Source organism: Tachysurus fulvidraco, chromosome 17 (genome assembly GCF_022655615.1).
Source record: "Tachysurus fulvidraco isolate hzauxx_2018 chromosome 17, HZAU_PFXX_2.0, whole genome shotgun sequence".
In the NCBI taxonomy this organism is placed as follows: domain Eukaryota; kingdom Metazoa; phylum Chordata; class Actinopteri; order Siluriformes; family Bagridae; genus Tachysurus; species Tachysurus fulvidraco.
This window is the reverse complement of record NC_062534.1, coordinates 17,068,667-17,090,585: the sequence shown is the minus strand read 5'-3', so window position 1 is coordinate 17,090,585 and position 21,919 is coordinate 17,068,667. Positions and strand designations below refer to the sequence as shown.

The following is a 21,919-nucleotide window of genomic DNA, read 5'->3' as shown; positions in this document are numbered from 1 at the left end:
AGTAATTACAATTTTGGAAAATGTGTGTTTTCATAAAAGCAGACAATTGAATTTTCCAAATATCTTTATTTGTTTAAAATGAACATTCATTCCTCTCTCTATAAAGTGATTACATAATTTGAAATAATTAATGATTAATAAAGATGAAAGAGAAAATAAAGCTAATAAGGCTTAATGGGTAATTGTTCATTAAAAACAAGGCTAACAAGTTGACTTAATGACCAAACTCAATATTATTTTTATCTATTAAGTAAAATCTTTGATTTCATAGTTTACAGATTAGATAACAAAGAAAATAGAAAATGTATGATAAAAATGAGTAAATAGTTACTTTGCTTTCATTTGATAAAATAGGAATGAAACTATTTATCATTAATTTGTGTCTCTGCAGAGTGGGGATGACGAGGAGTACAGGAGAATCTACACTAAGAAAATTAAGCCCAGACTGAAGTCTGAGGACCTTGCAGAGGGAGTTGATGTACGTACAGAACGTCACAGCAGCACGAGCAGTGATGGCAGCACCATTACAACCATTACACGCCGTATCACTACATACACTGTGGACATACCAGGGGGATCTGGCCAGCAACAGATTGATATTTCAAGCCCAGAATTCAAACTTAATGTTTCAGAGGGGAGCTCTGCTCAAACTAAATTGCCTCATGGAAGCATAATAAGCAGGGTCAGTGGGCAAGAGGCTTTAGATCTTGGTGAAGGTAGAGTAAAAGATCCAAAAGGCTCCTCTGAGAAGCACTGGAGTACAGCACATGTCAAAACATCATTTACAACAGAAGGAACAGAGGGAAGTGGGAAGGATTTGAAATTAAATAGATATGACACTGGACTGACAACAGCAAAAGCACTTGGAGGAGAAGGGTCTTCAGAATTGATTCAGTATGATTATAGTGTAAGGGGCCAAGGCTCACTCACATCAGACACACAAACAGGTTATACTGATCTCTCAGTTAAACCTGGCATAGGGACAGATAAGAATCTGGTAAGCAATAGTGAACAATTGTTGAAAATGAAACGTGAAGTTACTATTTCAGGTAAAGAAGCTGAAAAGAATATTGAATCACCCAAAGTGAACATTACAGGTGCAGAGGAATCAAAAGGAGGAATGAAGATGTCAAAAATAAGTGTGTCATCAATTGAAATTAAAGGTCCAAAGGCTAAGAGTGATGCAGACACAGTTTTACAGAGTGAAATAAAAGCAGCAAAAATGGACATCAAGGCTCCTGGCATTGTAGACCCTAAGCTAAAATTGACATCCATTTCTGGTTCAGAAATTAATATTAAGAGTCTTAAGGCAAAAGGAGAAGTTGATGTTTCAGTACCAAATGTTGAAGGGTCCAAAAAAGCACCACAAATCGACATTAGACATCCAGTGGTTAGTATAGAGGGCTCTGATGGAGGAATAACAATGCCAGAAATAATTATGCCTTCAATTCAACTTCAAGGGCCGAAGGTTGACGGTCCTAATGTAGATGCAAGTCTTCACAAAGCTGATGTTGACATAAAAGGACTCAATATAGACATGTCAACAAATGTTGACATTGAGGGACATAAGGGAAAAGTGAAGGGTCCAAAAGTGAAGATGCCATCCATTTCTGGTCCAAATATCTCCATGAGTGATGTAGATGTGAATCTCAAAGGCTCTAATATTAAATCGGATGTTGACATTTCACTTGCAAAAGTTGAAGGGGACATTAAGGCACCAAAAGTAGATGTTAAAGTTCCACATGTTGAAACTGAAGGACCTGAAGGAGGATTTAAAATGCCAAAAATCAAGATGCCTTCTTATGGAGTTATAGGTCCAAAAGTTGAGGAACTTGATGTTGATACTCGTCTTGCGAAAGCTGAAGTTCATGTTTCAGTGCCAGAAGTTGGAGGCGATATCAAAGCACCTAAAGTTGACATCAGAGGTCCACAAATTGATACCGAAGGCCCTGAAGGAGGATTCAAAATGCCAAAAATCAAAATGCCATCATTTAGTGTTAAAGGTCTAAAGGGTGAAGGGCCTGATGTAAATCTTCCAGAACGTGAAGTAGACATTAAAAGGCCATCCATAGATGTGAAGACACCAGAAGTTGATATTGAAGGACCGGAGGGAAAATTGAAGGGTCCAAAGATCTCAATGCCAGATGTGGATTTCAACCTCAAGGGCCCTAAGGTAAAAAGAGAAGTTGATGCTTCTTTTCCAAAACTTGAAGGGGAAATAAAAACTCAAAAAGTGGACATCAGAAGTCCACATGTTGACATTGACGGACCTGAAGGAAAAGTGAAGGGTCCAAAATTTAAGGTGCCAACCTTATCTGGCCCAAAGATCTCAATGCCTGATGTGGACATTAAAGGCCCTAAATTAAAAGGGGATGTGGATGTCTCAGTTCCCAAGATTGAGGGTGACATTAAAGCACCAAAAGTTGACATAGAAGGTCCAGATGTGGATGTTGAGGGATCAGGAGGCTTCAAGATGCCTAAAATCAAGATGCCAACATTTAACGTCAAAAGTCCAAAAGTTGAGGGCCCTGATATTGATGTAAATCTACCAAAGTCAGATATTGATGTCAAAGGCCCTAAGATTGATGTAAAATGCCCAGATATTGACATTGAAGGACCAGAAGGGAAAATCAAAGGTCCTAAATTCAAAATGCCAACCATATCTGGTCCAAATATCTCAATGCCAGATATAGACTTTAATCTTAAAGGCCCCAAATTAAAAGGGGATGTGGATGTCTCAGTTCCCAAAATTGAGGGAGACATTAAAGCACCAAAAGTTGACATAGAAGGTCCAGATGTGGATATTGAGGGATCAGGAGGCTTCAAGATGCCTAAAATCAAAATGCCAACGTTTGGCATCAAAGGTCCAAAAGTTGAGGGCCCTGATATTGATGTAAATCTACCAAAGGCAGATCTTGATGTCAAAGGCCCTAAGATTGATGTGAAAAGCCCAGATATTGACATTGAAGGACCAGAAGGGAAAATCAAAGGTCCCAAATTCAAAATGCCAACCATGTCCGGTCCAAAGATCTCAATGCCTGATGTGGACTTGAATCTTAAAGGACCTAAATTGAAAGGAGATGTGGATGTCTCAGTTCCCAAGATTGAGGGTGACATTAAAGCACCAAAAGTTGACATAGAAGGTCCAGATGTGGATATTGAGGGATCAGGAGGCTTCAAGATGCCTAAAATCAAGATGCCAACGTTTGGCGGCAAAGGTCCAAAAGTTGAGGGCCCAGATATTGATGTAAATCTACCAAAGGCAGATATTGATATCAAAGGCCCTAAGATTGATGTGAAATGCCCCGATGTTGACATCGAAGTACCAGAAGGAAAAATCAAAGGTCCCAAATTCAAAATGCCAACCATGTCCGGTCCCAAGATCTCAATGCCTGATGTGGACTTTAATCTTAAAGGACCTAAATTGAAAGGGGACGTGGATGTCTCAGTTCCCAAAATTGAGGGAGACATTAAAGCACCCAAAGTTGACATTGAAGGTCCAGATGTGGATATTGAGGGATCAGGAGGCTTCAAGATGCCTAAAATCAAGATGCCAACGTTTGGCGGCAAAGGTCCAAAAGTTGAGGGCCCTGATATTGATGTAAATCTACCAAAGGCAGATATTGATGTCAAAGGCCCTAAGATTGATGTGAAATGCCCTGATGTTGACATTGAAGGACCAGAAGGGAAAATCAAAGGTCCCAAATTCAAAATGCCAACCATGTCCGGTCCCAAGATCTCAATGCCTGATGTGGACTTTAATCTTAAAGGACCTAAATTGAAAGGGGACGTGGATGTCTCAGTTCCCAAAATTGAGGGAGACATTAAAGCACCCAAAGTTGACATTGAAGGTCCAGATGTAGATATTGAGGGATCAGGAGGCTTCAAGATGCCTAAAATCAAGATGCCAACGTTTGGCGGCAAAGGTCCAAAAGTTGAGGGCCCTGATATTGATGTAAATCTACCAAAGGCAGATATTGATGTCAAAGGCCCTAAGATTGATGTGAAATGCCCTGATGTTGACATTGAAGGACCAGAAGGGAAAATCAAAGGTCCCAAATTCAAAATGCCAACCATGTCCGGTCCCAAGATCTCAATGCCTGATGTGGACTTTAATCTTAAAGGACCTAAATTGAAAGGGGACGTGGATGTCTCAGTTCCCAAAATTGAGGGAGACATTAAAGCACCCAAAGTTGACATTGAAGGTCCAGATGTAGATATTGAGGGATCAGGAGGCTTCAAGATGCCTAAAATCAAGATGCCAACGTTTGGCGGCAAAGGTCCAAAAGTTGAGGGCCCTGATATTGATGTAAATCTACCAAAGGCAGATATTGATGTCAAAGGCCCTAAGATTGATGTGAAATGCCCTGATGTTGACATTGAAGGACCAGAAGGGAAAATCAAAGGTCCCAAATTCAAAATGCCAACCATGTCCGGTCCCAAGATCTCAATGCCTGATGTGGACTTTAATCTTAAAGGACCTAAATTGAAAGGGGACGTGGATGTCTCAGTTCCCAAAATTGAGGGAGACATTAAAGCACCCAAAGTTGACATTGAAGGTCCAGATGTAGATATTGAGGGATCAGGAGGCTTCAAGATGCCTAAAATCAAGATGCCAACGTTTGGCGGCAAAGGTCCAAAAGTTGAGGGCCCTGATATTGATGTAAATCTACCAAAGGCAGATATTGATGTCAAAGGCCCTAAGATTGATGTGAAATGCCCTGATGTTGACATTGAAGGACCAGAAGCAAAAATCAAAGGTCCCAAATTCAAAATGCCAACCATGTCCGGTCCCAAGGTCTCAATGCCTGATGTGGACTTCAATCTAAAAGGCCCTAAATTAAAAGGGGATGTGGATGTCTCAGTTCCCAAGATTGAGGGAGACATTAAAGCACCAAAAGTTGACATTGAAGGTCCAGATGTGGATATTGAGGGATCAGGAGGCTTCAAGATGCCTAAAATCAAAATGCCAACGTTTGGCATCAAAGGTCCAAAAGTTGAGGGCCCTGATATTGATGTAAATCTACCAAAGGCAGATCTTGATGTCAAAGGCCCTAAGATTGATGTGAAAAGCCCAGATATTGACATTGAAGGACCAGAAGGGAAAATCAAAGGTCCCAAATTCAAAATGCCAACCATGTCCGGTCCAAAGATCTCAATGCCTGATGTGGACTTGAATCTTAAAGGACCTAAATTGAAAGGAGATGTGGATGTCTCAGTTCCCAAGATTGAGGGTGACATTAAAGCACCAAAAGTTGACATAGAAGGTCCAGATGTGGATATTGAGGGATCAGGAGGCTTCAAGATGCCTAAAATCAAGATGCCAACGTTTGGCGCCAAAGTTCCAAAAGTTGAGGGCCCAGATATTGATGTAAATCTACCAAAGGCAGATATTGATATCAAAGGCCCTAAGATTGATGTGAAATGCCCCGATGTTGACATTGAAGTACCAGAAGGAAAAATCAAAGGTCCCAAATTCAAAATGCCAACCATGTCCGGTCCCAAGATCTCAATGCCTGATGTGGACTTTAATCTTAAAGGACCTAAATTGAAAGGGGACGTGGATGTCTCAGTTCCCAAAATTGAGGGAGACATTAAAGCACCGAAAGTTGACATTGAAGGTCTAGATGTGGATATTGAGGGATCAGGAGGCTTCAAGATGCCTAAAATCAAGATGCCAACTTTTGGCGGCAAAGGTCCAAAAGTTGAGGGCCCTGATATTGATGTAAATCTACCAAAGGCAGATATTGATGTCAAAGGCCCTAAGATTGATGTGAAATGCCCTGATGTTGACATTGAAGGACCAGAAGGGAAAATCAAAGGTCCCAAATTCAAAATGCCAACCATGTCCGGTCCCAAGGTCTCAATGCCTGATGTGGACTTTAATCTTAAAGGACCTAAATTGAAAGGAGATGTGGATGTCTCAGTTCCCAAGATTGAGGGTGACATTAAAGCACCGAAAGTTGACATTGAAGGTCCAGATGTGGATATTGAGGGATCACGAGGCTTCAAGATGCCTAAAATCAAGATGCCAACATTTGGCATCAAAGGTCCAAAAGTTGAGGGCCCTGATATTGATGTAAATCTACCAAAGGCAGATATTGATGTCAAAGGCCCTAAGATTGATGTGAAATGCCCTGATGTTGACATTGAAGGACCAGAAGGGAAAATCAAAGGTCCCAAATTCAAAATGCCAACCATGTCCGGTCCCAAGGTCTCAATGCCTGATGTGGACTTTAATCTTAAAGGACCTATATTGAAAGGAGATGTGGATGTCTCAGTTCCCAAGATTGAGGGTGACATTAAAGCACCGAAAGTTGACATTGAAGGTCCAGATGTGGATATTGAGGGATCAGGAGGCTTCAAGATGCCTAAAATCAAAATGCCAACGTTTGGCATCAAAGGTCCAAAAGTTGAGGGCCCTGATATTGATGTAAATCTACCAAAGGCAGATCTTGATGTCAAAGGTCCTAAGATTGATGTGAAACGCCCAGATATTGACATTGAAGGACCAGAAGGGAAAATCAAAGGTCCCAAATTCAAAATGCCAACCATATCCGGTCCAAATATCTCAATGCCTGATGTGGACTTTAATCTAAAGGGACCTAAATTGAAAGGGGATGTGGATGTCTCAGTTCCCAAGATTGAGGGTGACATTAAAGCACCGAAAGTTGACATTGAAGGTCCAGATGTGGATATTGAGGGATCAGGAGGCTTCAAGATGCCTAAAATCAAGATGCCAACGTTTGGCGGCAAAGGTCCAAAAGTTGAGGGACCTGATATTGATGTAAATCTACCAAAGGCAGATCTTGATGTCAAAGGCCCTAAGATTGATCTGAAAAGCCCTGATATTGAGATTGATGGACCTGAAGGAAAAATCTAAGGTCGCTTATTCATAATGCCATCCATGTCCGGTCCCAAGATCTCAATGCCTGATGTGGACTTCAAATCTAAAGGACCTAAATTGAAAGGGGATGTGGATTTCTCAGCTCCGAAGATTGAGGGTGACATTAAAGCACCAAAAGTTGACATTGAAGGTCCAGATGTGGATATTGAGGGATCAGGAGGCTTCAAGATGCCTAAATTCAAAATGCCAACTTTTGGCGGCAAAGGTCCAAAAGTTGAGGGCCCTGATATTGATGTAAATCTACCAAAGACGGATATTGATGTCAAAGGTCCTAAGATTGATCTGAAAAGCCCAGATATTGACATTGAAGGACCAGAAGGGAAAATCAAAGGTCCCAAATTCAAAATGCCAACCATATCCGGTCCAAATATCTCAATGCCTGATGTGGACTTTAATCTAAAGGGACCTAAATTGAAAGGGGATGTGGATGTCTCAGTTCCCAAGATTGAGGGTGACATTAAAGCACCGAAAGTTGACATTGAAGGTCCAGATGTGGATATTGAGGGATCAGGAGGCTTCAAGATGCCTAAAATCAAGATGCCAACGTTTGGCGGCAAAGGTCCAAAAGTTGAGGGACCTGATATTGATGTAAATCTACCAAAGGCAGATCTTGATGTCAAAGGCCCTAAGATTGATCTGAAAAGCCCTGATATTGACCTTGAAGGACCAGAAGGGAAAATCAAAGGTCCCAAATTCAAAATGCCAACCATGTCCGGTCCCAAGATCTCAATGCCTGATGTGGACTTCAAACTAAAAGGACCTAAATTAAAAGGGGATGTGGATTTCTCAGCTCCGAAGATTGAGGGTGACATTAAAGCACCAAAAGTTGACATTGAAGGTCCAGATGTGGATATTGAGGGATCAGGAGGCTTCAAGATGCCTAAATTCAAAATGCCAACTTTTGGCGGCAAAGGTCCAAAAGTTGAGGGCCCTGATATTGATGTAAATCTACCAAAGACGGATATTGATGTCAAAGGTCCTAAGATTGATGTGAAACGCCCAGATATTGACATTGAAGGACCAGAAGGGAAAATCAAAGGTCCCAAATTCAAAATGCCAACCATATCCGGTCCAAATATCTCAATGCCTGATGTGGACTTTAATCTTAAAGGACCTAAATTGAAAGGAGATGTGGATGTCTCAGTTCCCAAGATTGAGGGTGACATTAAAGCACCAAAAGTTGACATAGAAGGTCCAGATGTGGATATTGAGGGATCAGGAGGCTTCAAGATGCCTAAATTCAAAATGCCAACTTTTGGCGGCAAAGGTCCAAAAGTTGAGGGCCCTGATATTGATGTAAATCTACCAAAGACGGATATTGATGTCAAAGGTCCTAAGATTGATCTGAAAAGCCCAGATATTGACATTGAAGGACCAGAAGGGAAAATCAAAGGTCCCAAATTCAAAATGCCAACCATATCCGGTCCAAATATCTCAATGCCTGATGTGGACTTTAATCTAAAGGGACCTAAATTGAAAGGGGATGTGGATGTCTCAGTTCCCAAGATTGAGGGTGACATTAAAGCACCGAAAGTTGACATTGAAGGTCCAGATGTGGATATTGAGGGATCAGGAGGCTTCAAGATGCCTAAAATCAAGATGCCAACGTTTGGCGGCAAAGGTCCAAAAGTTGAGGGACCTGATATTGATGTAAATCTACCAAAGGCAGATCTTGATGTCAAAGGCCCTAAGATTGATCTGAAAAGCCCTGATATTGACCTTGAAGGACCAGAAGGGAAAATCAAAGGTCCCAAATTCAAAATGCCAACCATGTCCGGTCCCAAGATCTCAATGCCTGATGTGGACTTCAAACTAAAAGGACCTAAATTAAAAGGGGATGTGGATTTCTCAGCTCCGAAGATTGAGGGTGACATTAAAGCACCAAAAGTTGACATTGAAGGTCCAGATGTGGATATTGAGGGATCAGGAGGCTTCAAGATGCCTAAATTCAAAATGCCAACTTTTGGCGGCAAAGGTCCAAAAGTTGAGGGCCCTGATATTGATGTAAATCTACCAAAGACGGATATTGATGTCAAAGGTCCTAAGATTGATGTGAAACGCCCAGATATTGACATTGAAGGACCAGAAGGGAAAATCAAAGGTCCCAAATTCAAAATGCCAACCATATCCGGTCCAAATATCTCAATGCCTGATGTGGACTTTAATCTTAAAGGACCTAAATTGAAAGGAGATGTGGATGTCTCAGTTCCCAAGATTGAGGGTGACATTAAAGCACCAAAAGTTGACATAGAAGGTCCAGATGTGGATATTGAGGGATCAGGAGGCTTCAAGATGCCTAAATTCAAAATGCCAACTTTTGGCGGCAAAGGTCCAAAAGTTGAGGGCCCTGATATTGATGTAAATCTACCAAAGACGGATATTGATGTCAAAGGTCCTAAGATTAATCTGAAAAGCCCAGATATTGACATTGAAGGACCAGAAGGGAAAATCAAAGGTCCCAAATTCAAAATGCCAACCATATCCGGTCCAAATATCTCAATGCCTGATGTGGACTTTAATCTAAAGGGACCTAAATTGAAAGGGGATGTGGATGTCTCAGTTCCCAAGATTGAGGGTGACATTAAAGCACCGAAAGTTGACATTGAAGGTCCAGATGTGGATATTGAGGGATCAGGAGGCTTCAAGATGCCTAAAATCAAGATGCCAACGTTTGGCGGCAAAGGTCCAAAAGTTGAGGGACCTGATATTGATGTAAATCTACCAAAGGCAGATCTTGATGTCAAAGGCCCTAAGATTGATCTGAAAAGCCCTGATATTGACCTTGAAGGACCAGAAGGGAAAATCAAAGGTCCCAAATTCAAAATGCCAACCATGTCCGGTCCCAAGATCTCAATGCCTGATGTGGACTTCAAACTAAAAGGACCTAAATTAAAAGGGGATGTGGATGTCTCAGCTCCGAAGATTGAGGGTGACATTAAAGCACCAAAAGTTGACATTGAAGGTCCAGATGTGGATATTGAGGGATCAGGAGGCTTCAAGATGCCTAAATTCAAAATGCCAACTTTTGGCGGCAAAGGTCCAAAAGTTGAGGGCCCTGATATTGATGTAAATCTACCAAAGACGGATATTGATGTCAAAGGTCCTAAGATTGATGTGAAACGCCCAGATATTGACATTGAAGGACCAGAAGGGAAAATCAAAGGTCCCAAATTCAAAATGCCAACCATATCCGGTCCAAATATCTCAATGCCTGATGTGGACTTTAATCTTAAAGGACCTAAATTGAAAGGAGATGTGGATGTCTCAGTTCCCAAGATTGAGGGTGACATTAAAGCACCCAAAGTTGACATAGAAGGTCCAGATGTGGATATTGAGGGATCAGGAGGCTTCAAGATGCCTAAATTCAAAATGCCAACTTTTGGCGGCAAAGGTCCAAAAGTTGAGGGCCCTGAAATTGATGTAAATCTACCAAAGACGGATATTGATGTCAAAGGTCCTAAGATTGATCTGAAAAGCCCAGATATAGACATTGAAGGACCAGAAGGGAAAATCAAAGGTCCCAAATTCAAAATGCCAACCATATCCGGTCCAAATATCTCAATGCCTGATGTAGACTTTAATCTAAAGGGACCTAAATTGAAAGGGGATGTGGATGTCTCAGTTCCCAAGATTGAGGGTGACATTAAAGCACCAAAAGTTGACATAGAAGGTCCAGATGTGGATATTGAGGGATCAGGAGGCTTCAAGATGCCTAAATTCAAAATGCCAACTTTTGGCGGCAAAGGTCCAAAAGTTGAGGGCCCTGATATTGATGTAAATCTACCGAAGACGGATATTGATGTCAAAGGTCCTAAGATTGATCTGAAAAGCCCTGATATTGACTTTGAAGGACCACAAGGGAAAATCAAAGGTCCCAAATTCAAAATGCCAACCATATCCGGTCCAAATATCTCAATGCCTGATGTGGACTTTAATCTTAAGGGACCTAAATTGAAAGGGGATGTGGATGTCTCAGTTCCCAAGATTGAGGGTGACATTAAAGCACCGAAAGTTGACATTGAAGGTCCAGATGTGGATATTGAGGGATCAGGAGGCTTCAAGATGCCTAAAATCAAGATGCCAACATTTGGCATCAAAGGTCCAAAAGTTGAGGGACCTGATATTGATGTAAATCTACCAAAGGCAGATCTTGATGTCAAAGGCCCTAAGATTGATCTGAAAAGCCCTGATATTGACCTTGAAGGACCAGAAGGGAAAATCAAAAGTCCCAAATTTAAAATGCCAACCATGTCCGGTCCAAAGATCTCAATGCCTGATGTGGACTTCAATCTAAAAGGACCTAAATTAAAAGGGGATGTGAATGTCTCAGTTCCCAAGATTGAGGGTGACATTAAAGCACCAAAAGTTGACATTGAAGGTCCAGATGTGGATATTGAGGGATCAGGAGGCTTCAAGATGCCTAAATTCAAAATGCCAACTTTTGGCGGCAAAGGTCCAAAAGTTGAGGGCCCTGATATTGATGTAAATCTATCAAAGACGGATATTGATGTCAAAGGTCCTAAGATTGATCTGAAAAGCCCAGATATTGACATTGAAGGACCAGAAGGGAAAATCAAAGGTCCCAAATTCAAAATGCCAACCATATCCGGTCCAAATATCTCAATGCCAGATATAGATTTTAATCTTAAAGCACCTAAATTGAAAGGAGATGTGGATGTCTCAGTTCCCAAGATTGAGGGTGACATTAAAGCACCAAAAGTCGACATAGAAGGTCCAGATGTGGATATTGAGGGATCAGGAGGCTTCAAGATGCCTAAATTCAAAATGCCAACTTTTGGCGGCAAAGGTCCAAAAGTTGAGGGCCCTGATATTGACATAAATCTTCCAACAACAGATATTGATGTCAAAGGCCCAAAGATTGATCTGAAAAGTGCAGATATTGACATTGAAGGACCAGAGGGGAAAATCAAAGGTCCCAAATTCAAAATGCCAACTATGTCCGGTCCCAAGATCTCAATGCCTGATGTGGACTTTAATCTTAAAGGACCTAAATTGAAAGGAGATGTGGATGTCTCAGTTCCCAAGATTGAGGGTGACATTAAAGCACCAAAAGTTGACATTGAAGGTCCAGATGTGGATATTGAGGGATCAGGAGGCTTCAAGATGCCTAAATTCAAAATGCCAACTTTTGGCGGCAAAGGACCAAAAGTTGAGGGCCCTGATATTGATGTAAATCTACCAAAGACGGATATTGATGTCAAAGGCCCTAAGATTGATCTGAAAAGCCCAGATATTGACATTGAAGGACCAGAAGGGAAAATCAAAGGTCCCAAATTCAAAATGCCAACCATGTCTGGTCCCAAGATCTCAATGCCTGATGTCGACTTTAATCTTAAAGGACCAAAATTCAAAGGAGATGTGGATGTCTCAGTTCCCAAGATTAAGGGTGACATTAAAGCACCGAAAGTTGACATTGAAGGTCCAGATGTGGATATTGAGGGATCAGGAGGCTTCAAGATGCCCAAATTCAAAATGCCAACTTTTGGCGGCAAAGGTCCAAAAGTTGAGGGCCCTGATATTGACATAAATCTTCCAACAACAGATATTGATGTCAAAGGCCCTAAGATTGATCTGAAAAGCGCAGATATTGACATTGAAGGACCAGATGGGAAAATCAAAGGTCCCAAATTCAAAATGCCAACCATATCTGGACCAAATATCTCAATGCCTGATGTGGACTTTAATCTTAAAGGACCAAAATTCAAAGGAGATGTGGATGTCTCAGTTCCCAAGATTAAGGGTGACATTAAAGCACCGAAAGTTGACATTGAAGGTCCAGATGTGGATATTGAGGGATCAGGAGGCTTCAAGATGCCCAAATTCAAAATGCCAACTTTTGGCGGCAAAGGTCCAAAAGTTGAGGGCCCTGATATTGACATAAATCTTCCAACAACAGATATTGATGTCAAAGGCCCTAAGATTGATCTGAAAAGCGCAGATATTGACATTGAAGGACCAGATGGGAAAATCAAAGGTCCCAAATTCAAAATGCCAACCATATCTGGACCAAATATCTCAATGCCTGATGTGGACTTTAATCTAAAGGGACCTAAATTTAAAGGAGATGTGGATGTCTCAGTTCCCAAGATTGAGGGTGACATTAAAGCACCGAAAGTTGACATTGAAGGTCCAGATGTGGATATTGAGGGATCAGGAGGCTTCAAGATGCCTAAAATCAAAATGCCAACGTTTGGCATCAAAGGTCCAAAAGTTGAGGGCCCTGATATTGATGTAAATCTACCAAAGGCAGATCTTGATGTCAAAGGCCCTAAGATTGATCTGAAAAGCCCAGATATTGACATTGAAGGACCAGAAGGGAAAATCAAAGGTCCCAAATTCAAAATGCCGACCATGTCCGGTCCAAAGATCTCAATGCCTGATGTGGACTTTAATCTTAAAGGACCTAAATTTAAAGGAGATGTGGATGTCTCAGTTCCCAAGATTGAGGGTGACATTAAAGCACCAAAAGTTGACATTGAAGGTCCAGATGTGGATATTGAGGGATCAGGAGGCTTCAAGATGCCTAAAATCAAGATGCCAACTTTTGGTGGCAAAGTTCCAAAAGTTGAGGGCCCTGATATTGACATAAATCTTCCAACAACAGATATTGATATCAAAGGCCCTAAGATTGATCTGAAAAGCCCAGATATAGACATTGAAGGACCAGAAGGGAAAATCAAAGGTCCCAAATTCAAAATGCCAACCATGTCCGGTCCAAAGATCTCAATGCCTGATGTGGACTTTCATCTTAAAGGACCTAAATTGAAAGGAGATGTGGATGTCTCAGTTCCCAAGATTGAGGGTGATATTAAAGCACCGAAAGTTGACATTGAAGGTCCAGATGTGGATATTGAGGGATCAGGAGGCTTCAAGATGCCTAAAATCAAGATGCCAACTTTTGGCGGCAAAGGTCCAAAAGTTGAGGGCCCTGATGTTGACATAAATCTTCCAACAACAGATATTGATGTCAAAGGCCCTAAGATTGATCTGAAAAGCGCAGATATTGACATTGAAGGACCAGAGGGGAAAATCAAAGGTCCAAAATTCAAAATGCCAACCATATCTGGTCCAAATATCTCAATGCCTGATGTGGACTTTAATCTAAAGGGACCTAAATTGAAAGGAGATGTGGATGTCTCAGTTCCCAAGATTGAGGGTGACATTAAAGCACCAAAAGTTGACATTGAAGGTCCAGATGTGGATATTGAGGGATCAGGAGGCTTCAAGATGCCTAAAATCAAAATGCCAACGTTTGGCATCAAAGGTCCAAAACTTGATGGCCCTGATATTGATGTAAATCTACCAAAGGCAGATCTTGATGTCAAAGGCCCTAAGATTGATCTGACAAGCCCAGATATTGACATTGAAGGACCAGAAGGGAAAATCAAAGGTCCCAAATTCAAAATGCCAACCATGTCCGGTCCCAAGATCTCAATGCCTGATATGGACTTTAATCTTAAAGGTCCGAAATTCAAAGGAGATGTGGATGTCTCAGTTCCCAAGATTGAGGGTGACATTAAAGCACCGAAAGTTGACATTGAAGGTCCAGATGTGGATATTGAGGGATCAGGAGGCTTCAAGATGCCTAAATTCAAAATTCCAACTTTTGGCGGCAAAGGTCCAAAAGTTGAGGGCCCTGATATTGACATAAATCTTCCATCAACAGATATTGATGTCAAAGGCCCTAAGATTGATCTGAAAAGCCCAGATATTCACATCGAAGGACCAGAAGGGAAAATCAAAGGTCCCAAATTCAAAATGCCAACCATATCCGGTCCAAACATCTCAATGCCTGATGTTGACTTCAATCTTAAAGGACCTAAATTGAAAGGAGATGTGGATGTCTCAGTTCCCAAGATTGAGGGTGACCTTAAAGCACCGAAAGTTGACATTGAAGGTCCAGATGTGGATATTGAGGGATCAGGAGGCTTCAAGATGCCTAAAATCAAGATGCCAACTTTTGGTATTAAAGGTCCAAATGTTGAGGGCCCTGATATGGATCTGCCCAAAGGTGATGTTCATTTAAAAGGCCCAGATGTTGATATTGAGGGACCTGTAGGTAAAGTGAAGGGGCCTAATTTTGAAATAGAACGTGCCAAAATTGACCTTGATGTTCCTGGAGCTTCAGTCAAGAAGTCTAAATTCAAAATGCCAAAATTTGGTTCGAAAGCACCCAAAATTGAAGGACCAGATGTTGATGTTAAAGTACCAAAAGGTGATGTCACTGTAGAAGCCAAAAGTCCAGAGGGTGGTTTTAAGATGCCAAAATTCAAGATGCCAAAATTCGGTTTCAAACATTCTAAAGGGGACATCCCAAGTGTTGACGAATCAGATGTAAATGTTAACATCAGAAGTCCATCTGTTGATATTGAAGCTCCAGAGGGAAAAATCAAAAGTCCAAAAATTAAGATGCCAACTCTCTCAGGGCCAAGTATTACTTTGCCTGATGTTGACTTGAATCTTAAAGGCCCTAAATTAAAAGGTGATGTGGATGTCTCAGTTCCCAAGATTGAGGGTGACATTAAAGCACCAAAAGTTGACATAGAAGTTCCAGATGTGGATGTTGAGGGATCAGGAGGGTTCAAGATGCCTAAAATCAAGATGCCAACCTTTGGCACCAAACTTCCAAATGTTGAGGGACCTGATATTGATTTTAATCCTCCAAAGGCAGATATTGATGTTGAAGGACCAGAAGGGAAAATCAAAGGTCCCAAATTCAAAATGCCAACTATATCCGGTCCAAATATCTCAATGCCTGATGTGGACTTTAACCTAAAGGGACCCAAATTGAAAGGGGATGTGGATGTGTCCATTCCCAAGATGCAGGGTGACATTAAAGCACCAAAAGTTGACATAGAAGGTCCAGATGTGGATATTGACGGATCAGGAGGCTTGAAGATGCCTAAAATCAAAATGCCAAAGTTTGGCGTCAAGGGTCCAAAACTTGATGGCCCTGATATTGATGTAAATCTACCAGAGGCTGATCTTAATGTCAAAGGTCCTAAGATTGATCTGAAAAGCCCAGATATTGACATTGAAGGACCAGAAGGGAAAATCAAAGGTCCCAAATTCAAAATGCCAACCATATCCGGTCCAAATATCTCAATGCCAGATATAGACTTTAATCTTAAAGGACCCAAATTAAAAGGGGATGTGGATGTCTCAGTTCCCAAGATTGAGGGAGAAATTAAAGCACCGAAAGTTGACATTGAAGGTCCAGATGTGGATATTGAGGGATCAGGAGGCTTCAAGATGCCTAAATTCAAAATGCCAACTTTTGGAGGCAAAGGTCCAAAAGTTGAGGGCCCTGATATTGATGTAAATCTACCAAAGGCAGATATTGATGTCAAAGGTCCTAAGATTGATCTGAAAAGTCCATCTATTGACATTGAAGGACCAGAAGGGAAAATCAAAGGTCCCAAATTCAAAATGCCAAACATATCTGGTCCAAATATCTCAATGCCTGATGTGGACTTTAATCTAAAGGGACCTAAATTGAAAGGGGATGTGGATGTCTCAGTTCCCAAGATTGAGGGTGACATTAAAGCACCGAAAGTTGACATTGAAGGTCCAGATGTGGATGTTGAGGGATCAGGAGGCTTCAAGATGCCTAAAATCAAAATGCCATCATTTGGCGTCAAAGTTCCAAAAGTTGAGGGCCCTGATATTGATGTAAATCTACCAAAGGCAGATCTTGATGTAAAAGGTCCTAAGATTGAACTGAAAAGCCCAGATATTGACTTTGAAGGACCAGAAGGGAAAATCAAAGGTCCCAAATTCAAAATGCCAACCATGTCCGGTCCAAAGATCTCAATGCCTGATGTGGACTTCAATCTTAAAGGACCTAAATTGAAAGGAGATGTGGATGTATCAGTTCCCAAGATTGAGGGTGACATTAAAGCACCGAAAGTTGACATTGAAGGTCCAGATGTGGATATTGAGGGATCAGGAGGCTTCAAGATGCCAAAAATCAAGATGCCAACATTTGGTGGCAAAGTTCCAAAAGTTGAGGGCCCTGATATTGACGTAAATCTACCAAAGGCAGATCTTGATGTCAAAGGCCCTAAGATTGATCTGAAAAGTCCAGATATTGACATTGACGGACCAGAAGGGAAAATCAAAGGTCCCAAATTCAAAATGCCAACCATATCCGGTCCAAATATCTCAATGCCAGATATAGACTTTAATCTTAAAGGCCCCAAATTAAAAGGGGATGTGGATGTCTCAGTTCCCAAGATTGAGTGTGACATTAAAGCACCGAAAGTTGACATAGAAGGTCCAGATGTGGATATTGAGGGATCAGGAGGCTTCAAGATGCCTAAAATGAAGATGCCAACTTTTGGCGGCAAAGTTCCTAAAGTTGAGGGCCCTGATATTGATGTAAATCTACCAAAGACTGATATTGATGTCAAAGGTCCTAAGATTGATCTGAAAACCCCAGATATTGACATCGAAGGACCAGAAGGGAAAATCAAAGGTCCCAAATTCAAAATGCCAACCATATCCGGTCCAAATATCTCCATGCCTGATGTAGACTTTAATCTCAAAGGCCCCAAATTAAAAGGGGACGTGGATGTCTCAGTTCCCAAGATTAAGGGTGACATTAAAGCACCGAAAGTTGATATTGAAGGTCCAGATGTGGATATTGAGGGTTCAGGAGGCTTCAAGATGCCTAAATTCAAAATGCCAACTTTTGGAGGCAAAGGTCCAAAAGTTGAGGGCCCTGATATTGATGTAAATCTACCAAAGACGGATATTGATGTCAAAGGTCCTAAGATTGATTTGAAAAGCCCAGATATTGACATTGAAGGACCAGAAGGGAAAATCAAAGGTCCCAAATTCAAAATGCCAACCATATCCGGTCCAAATATCTCAATGCCAGATATAGACTTTAATCTTAAAGGCCCCAAATTAAAAGGGGATGTGGATGTCTCAGTTCCCAAGATTGAGGGAGACATTAAAGCACCGAAAGTCGACATTGAAGGTCCAGATGTGGATATTGAGGGATCAGGAGGCTTCAAGATGCCTAAATTCAAAATGCCAACTTTTGGAGGTAAAGGTCCAAAAGGTGAGGGCCCTGATATTGATGTAAATCTACCAAAGGCAGATATTGATGTCAAAGGTCCTAAAATTGATCTGAAAAGTCCATCTATTGACATTGAAGGACCAGAAGGGAAAATCAAAGGTCCCAAATTCAAAATGCCAACCATATCCGGTCCAAATATTTCAATGCCCGATGTAGACTTTAATATTAAAGGCCCTAAATTAAAAGGGGATGTGGATGTCTCAGTTCCCAAGATTGAGGGTGACATTAAAGCCCAGAAATTTGACATTGAAGGTCCAGATGTGGATATTGAGGGATCAGGAGGCTTCAAGATGCCTAAATTCAAAATGCCAACTTTTGGCGGCAAAGGTCCAAAAGTTGAGGGCCCTGATATTGATGTAAATCTACCAAAGACGGATATTGATGTCAAAGGTCCTAAGATTGATCTGAAAAGCCCAGATATTGACATCGAAGGCCCAGAAGGGAAAATAAAAGGTCCCAAATTCAAAATGCCAACCATGTCCGGTCCAAATATCTCAATGCCTGATATGGACTTCAATCTTAAAGGCCCTAAATTAAAAGGGGATGTGGATGTCTCAGTACCCAAGATTCAGGGTGACATTAAAGCTCCAAAAGTTGACATTGAAGGTCCAGATGTGGATGTTGAGGGATCAGCAGGCTTCAAGATGCCTAAAATCAAAATGCCAACCTTTGGTGCCAAATTTCCAAACATTGAGGGCCCTGATATTGAAGTAAATCTACCAAAGGCAGATCTTGATGTCAAAGGCCCTAAGTTTGATCCGAAAAGCCCAGATATTGACTTTGAAGGACCAGAAGGCAACATCAAAGGTCCCAAATTCAAAATGCCAACCATGTCCGGTCCAAAGATCTCAATGCCTGATGTGGACTTTAATCTTAAAGGACCTAAATTCAAAGGAGATGTGGATGTCTCAGTTCCCAAGATTGAGGGTGATATTAAAGCACCGAAAGTTGACATTGAAGGTCCAGATGTGGATATTGAGGGATCAGGAGGCTTCAAGATGCCTAAAATCAAGATGCCAACTTTTGGTGGCAAAGTTCCAAAAGTTGAGGGCCCTGATATTGATGTAAATCTACCAAAGGCTGATCTTGATGTCAAAGGCCCTAAGATTGATATTAAAAGCCCAAATATTGACATTGATGGACCAGAAGGGAAAATCAAAGGTCCCAAATTCAAAATGCCAACCCTTTCCGGTCCAAATATATCAAAGCCGGATGTGGACTTTAATCTTAAAGGACCTAAATTCAAAGGAGATTTGGACGTCTCAGTTCCCAAGATTGAGGGTGATATTAAAGCACCAAAAATTGACATTGAAGGTCCAGATATGGATATTGAGGGATCAGGAGGCTTCAAGATGCCTAAAATCAAAATGCCATACTTCGGGATTAAGGGGCCCATAGTGGAGGGTGGTAATGCTGAAATAAATGTTCCCAAACTTGACGCTGACATTAAAGGTCCTGTTGTGGATATCAAACACCCTGAGATTGGCAAGGGTCACATCATTGATAGCAGTCTTGAAGGCCCTGATGCGGATATCAATTTCAAGGGAAAGAAGGGGAAAATGAAAATGCCCAAGGTGAAAGGAAAGATGAAATCTGATATTACTGTTGATTCTAAATCTGGCAATGTTGAGCTAGCTGCAGACTCGCCTGACTTGCATCTCAAAGGACCTAAGGTTAAGAAACCTTTGTTTGGAAAATTACATTTTCCGGATGTGGAATTTGACATAAAATCCCCAAAGTCTAAAGGTGGTAATTCAGTTTCTGGAAATTCAAAATCAGTTGAAATTGATTCATCTCCTGGAAGTCTTAAAGCAGATTTACCGGGTGTTGATATTCAGACACCACATGTTAGTTTGGAGGGTGTAGACATCAAAGCTAAAAAATCCAAAATCAAAATGCCAAAGTTAATCTCAGGATCCAAGGTCAAATCTGCTGATGTTGATGTTAACGTTCAAAAGCTGCATTCACCTGAAATGAGTATGAATCTGGGTGCACCTGATGTTAGCTTAGAAGGGCATGGCATAAAAGTTGAGGCCCCTGAGATAAAAGGGACTTTTGAAGGTAGAGTGAAGGGGCGCACAGAGGGAGAAGGCTTTAAAGCAGAAGGACATCAGGGGATAGATCTGAATATGCCATCTGGAAAGTTTCAAGTACCCCATGTAGGTTCTTCAGATGTGAAAACAGGAGAAATAGTCATGCATACAGATTTTGCAGTATCAAGTGCAACTGATTATCCCGAGGGTAATGTAACCTTTCCTAAGATTAAAGTGCCAAAATTTGCTATAGCCTCGCCTCAGGTAGAAGGAAGGGAGATGGGTGTGGATGTAGGGTCCGGAGAATTAAGTGCTAGTGGTAATGTTAGTTCAAGTCTGGAGACACCATGCCCAGATTTAAAAAGCAGTGGCGTCAAAGTCAAAGTCAAAAAGCCACGATTCTTTGGCAAATCTAAACCTAAGGGTGGAAGTGCAGCTGATCTTACGTTTCAGGGACCTGAAGTTGAAGCTAAGGGGGGTGCCAAAGTGTCTAAAGGATTAAGTGCAAGTTCTGGGGAGCTTATAGCTGGAAAGACCTTAGAGGGGAGTTCTGGTTTAAAAATTTCACCCAAGAGTAAATCTGCTTCACTTGATCTTTACAAGAAATCGAGGCATCGTTCTTCATCACTCAGTGATGAAGGAGAACTTGCTTCCCCTACTTCTATTGAAGGGCATTTACAGACAGAAAGTGGTGACATTTCAATGGATGTTGGAGGCGCTAAAGTGAAAGGCAAAAAAGGAGTTCTGAAGTTTGGTACATTTGGTGGGTTTAGTTCAAAGTCCAAGGGTTTGTATGAAGTGACACTTGGAGAGGATAGTGAAGCAAAGATTGAAGGTGCTGGAGTTGTTTCCCCTTCAAAGAAGTCTAGAGTGTCATCAACATCTAGCAGTGATAGTGTTTCAAAGGGTGGTTTTCGCTTCCCAAAAGTTGAAATTGCTGTTTCACCAAAGAAATGATATGCTTTGATATGATTAAAAGGCACTCATGTTTAGCCTTTTTATATACTATGAGTTCACATACAGTCTAATGCTTTATACTAGACAGCTACTTTATAAGCCTCATCTAACTACAGTGCACTGTCATAGACATTTTGTCCAGATTCCTTTTGCCATTCCAAATAATAGTTCATTCATTTTGCTGGGGTACATATCATGCCTTATAACTGTAAATAAGAGAAATCTGTATTGTAATTTTCATTATCATTTGTAAATAGTAAAAAAAATTGACTACCATCACATTTTCTATCCACTGCCACAGCAATATTGAAATGGCATATTTGCATGTGGTTTTAACTCTTTTTGTGATATGATAATTATATTTTTGTATTTGTTAATCTTTAGGGGAATTGGTTTAGCAAGCATCTGTCAAATATGTGTTAACAGGTTTTATGTGCCTTTCATATACAGCTTTATTCAAAACAAACAAACCTAGAACATTTAATATAATTATGATTTTATCATTTTGAAATTAAGTCTGTATAATACTAAAAAGTGATTTTTTTTAAAAAAGTGACTGTTCATTAAAATGACATTTTATATTTTAGATCTGTAAAAATGTAAATAAACTGATGATACACTTTGATATGGGAATTATCCTTTTAGTACCAAATAAACAATAAGCCAAATAATTATGCAAACATGTTACAGAAGTTATATTTGATAGATCTTGAACTTGCACAGATCAGTAAACCAATAACTGTATCAGACATTACTATTCGAATGAACATTTTGAGATTGCTATGTTCTCCTCTCCTCCCCAACACTTTAATTTTACCAAGTGAATTGCTGTGCTTGAATTATTATTTTTTTTTTTAATTTTCTGTCATCTGCAAAACCAAATAAAGTGTTCAGTTATCATGTGTACATTTATTG

The 21,919-nt window shown here is 40.8% G+C and overlaps 1 protein-coding gene across 1 annotated transcript in view; it reads left to right on the top strand.

Annotated features, from left to right (window-relative positions):
• Positions 1-21,902, top strand: part of ahnak (AHNAK nucleoprotein) — a 34,125-nt gene extending 12,223 nt beyond the window's left edge. The window contains 1 exon segment of the mRNA XM_047802093.1: positions 392-21,902. Within this exon segment, the coding sequence (XP_047658049.1) occupies positions 392-21,004 (20,613 nt within the window). The 3' untranslated portion in view covers positions 21,005-21,902.
• Positions 21,903-21,919: the final 17 nt, after the last annotated feature.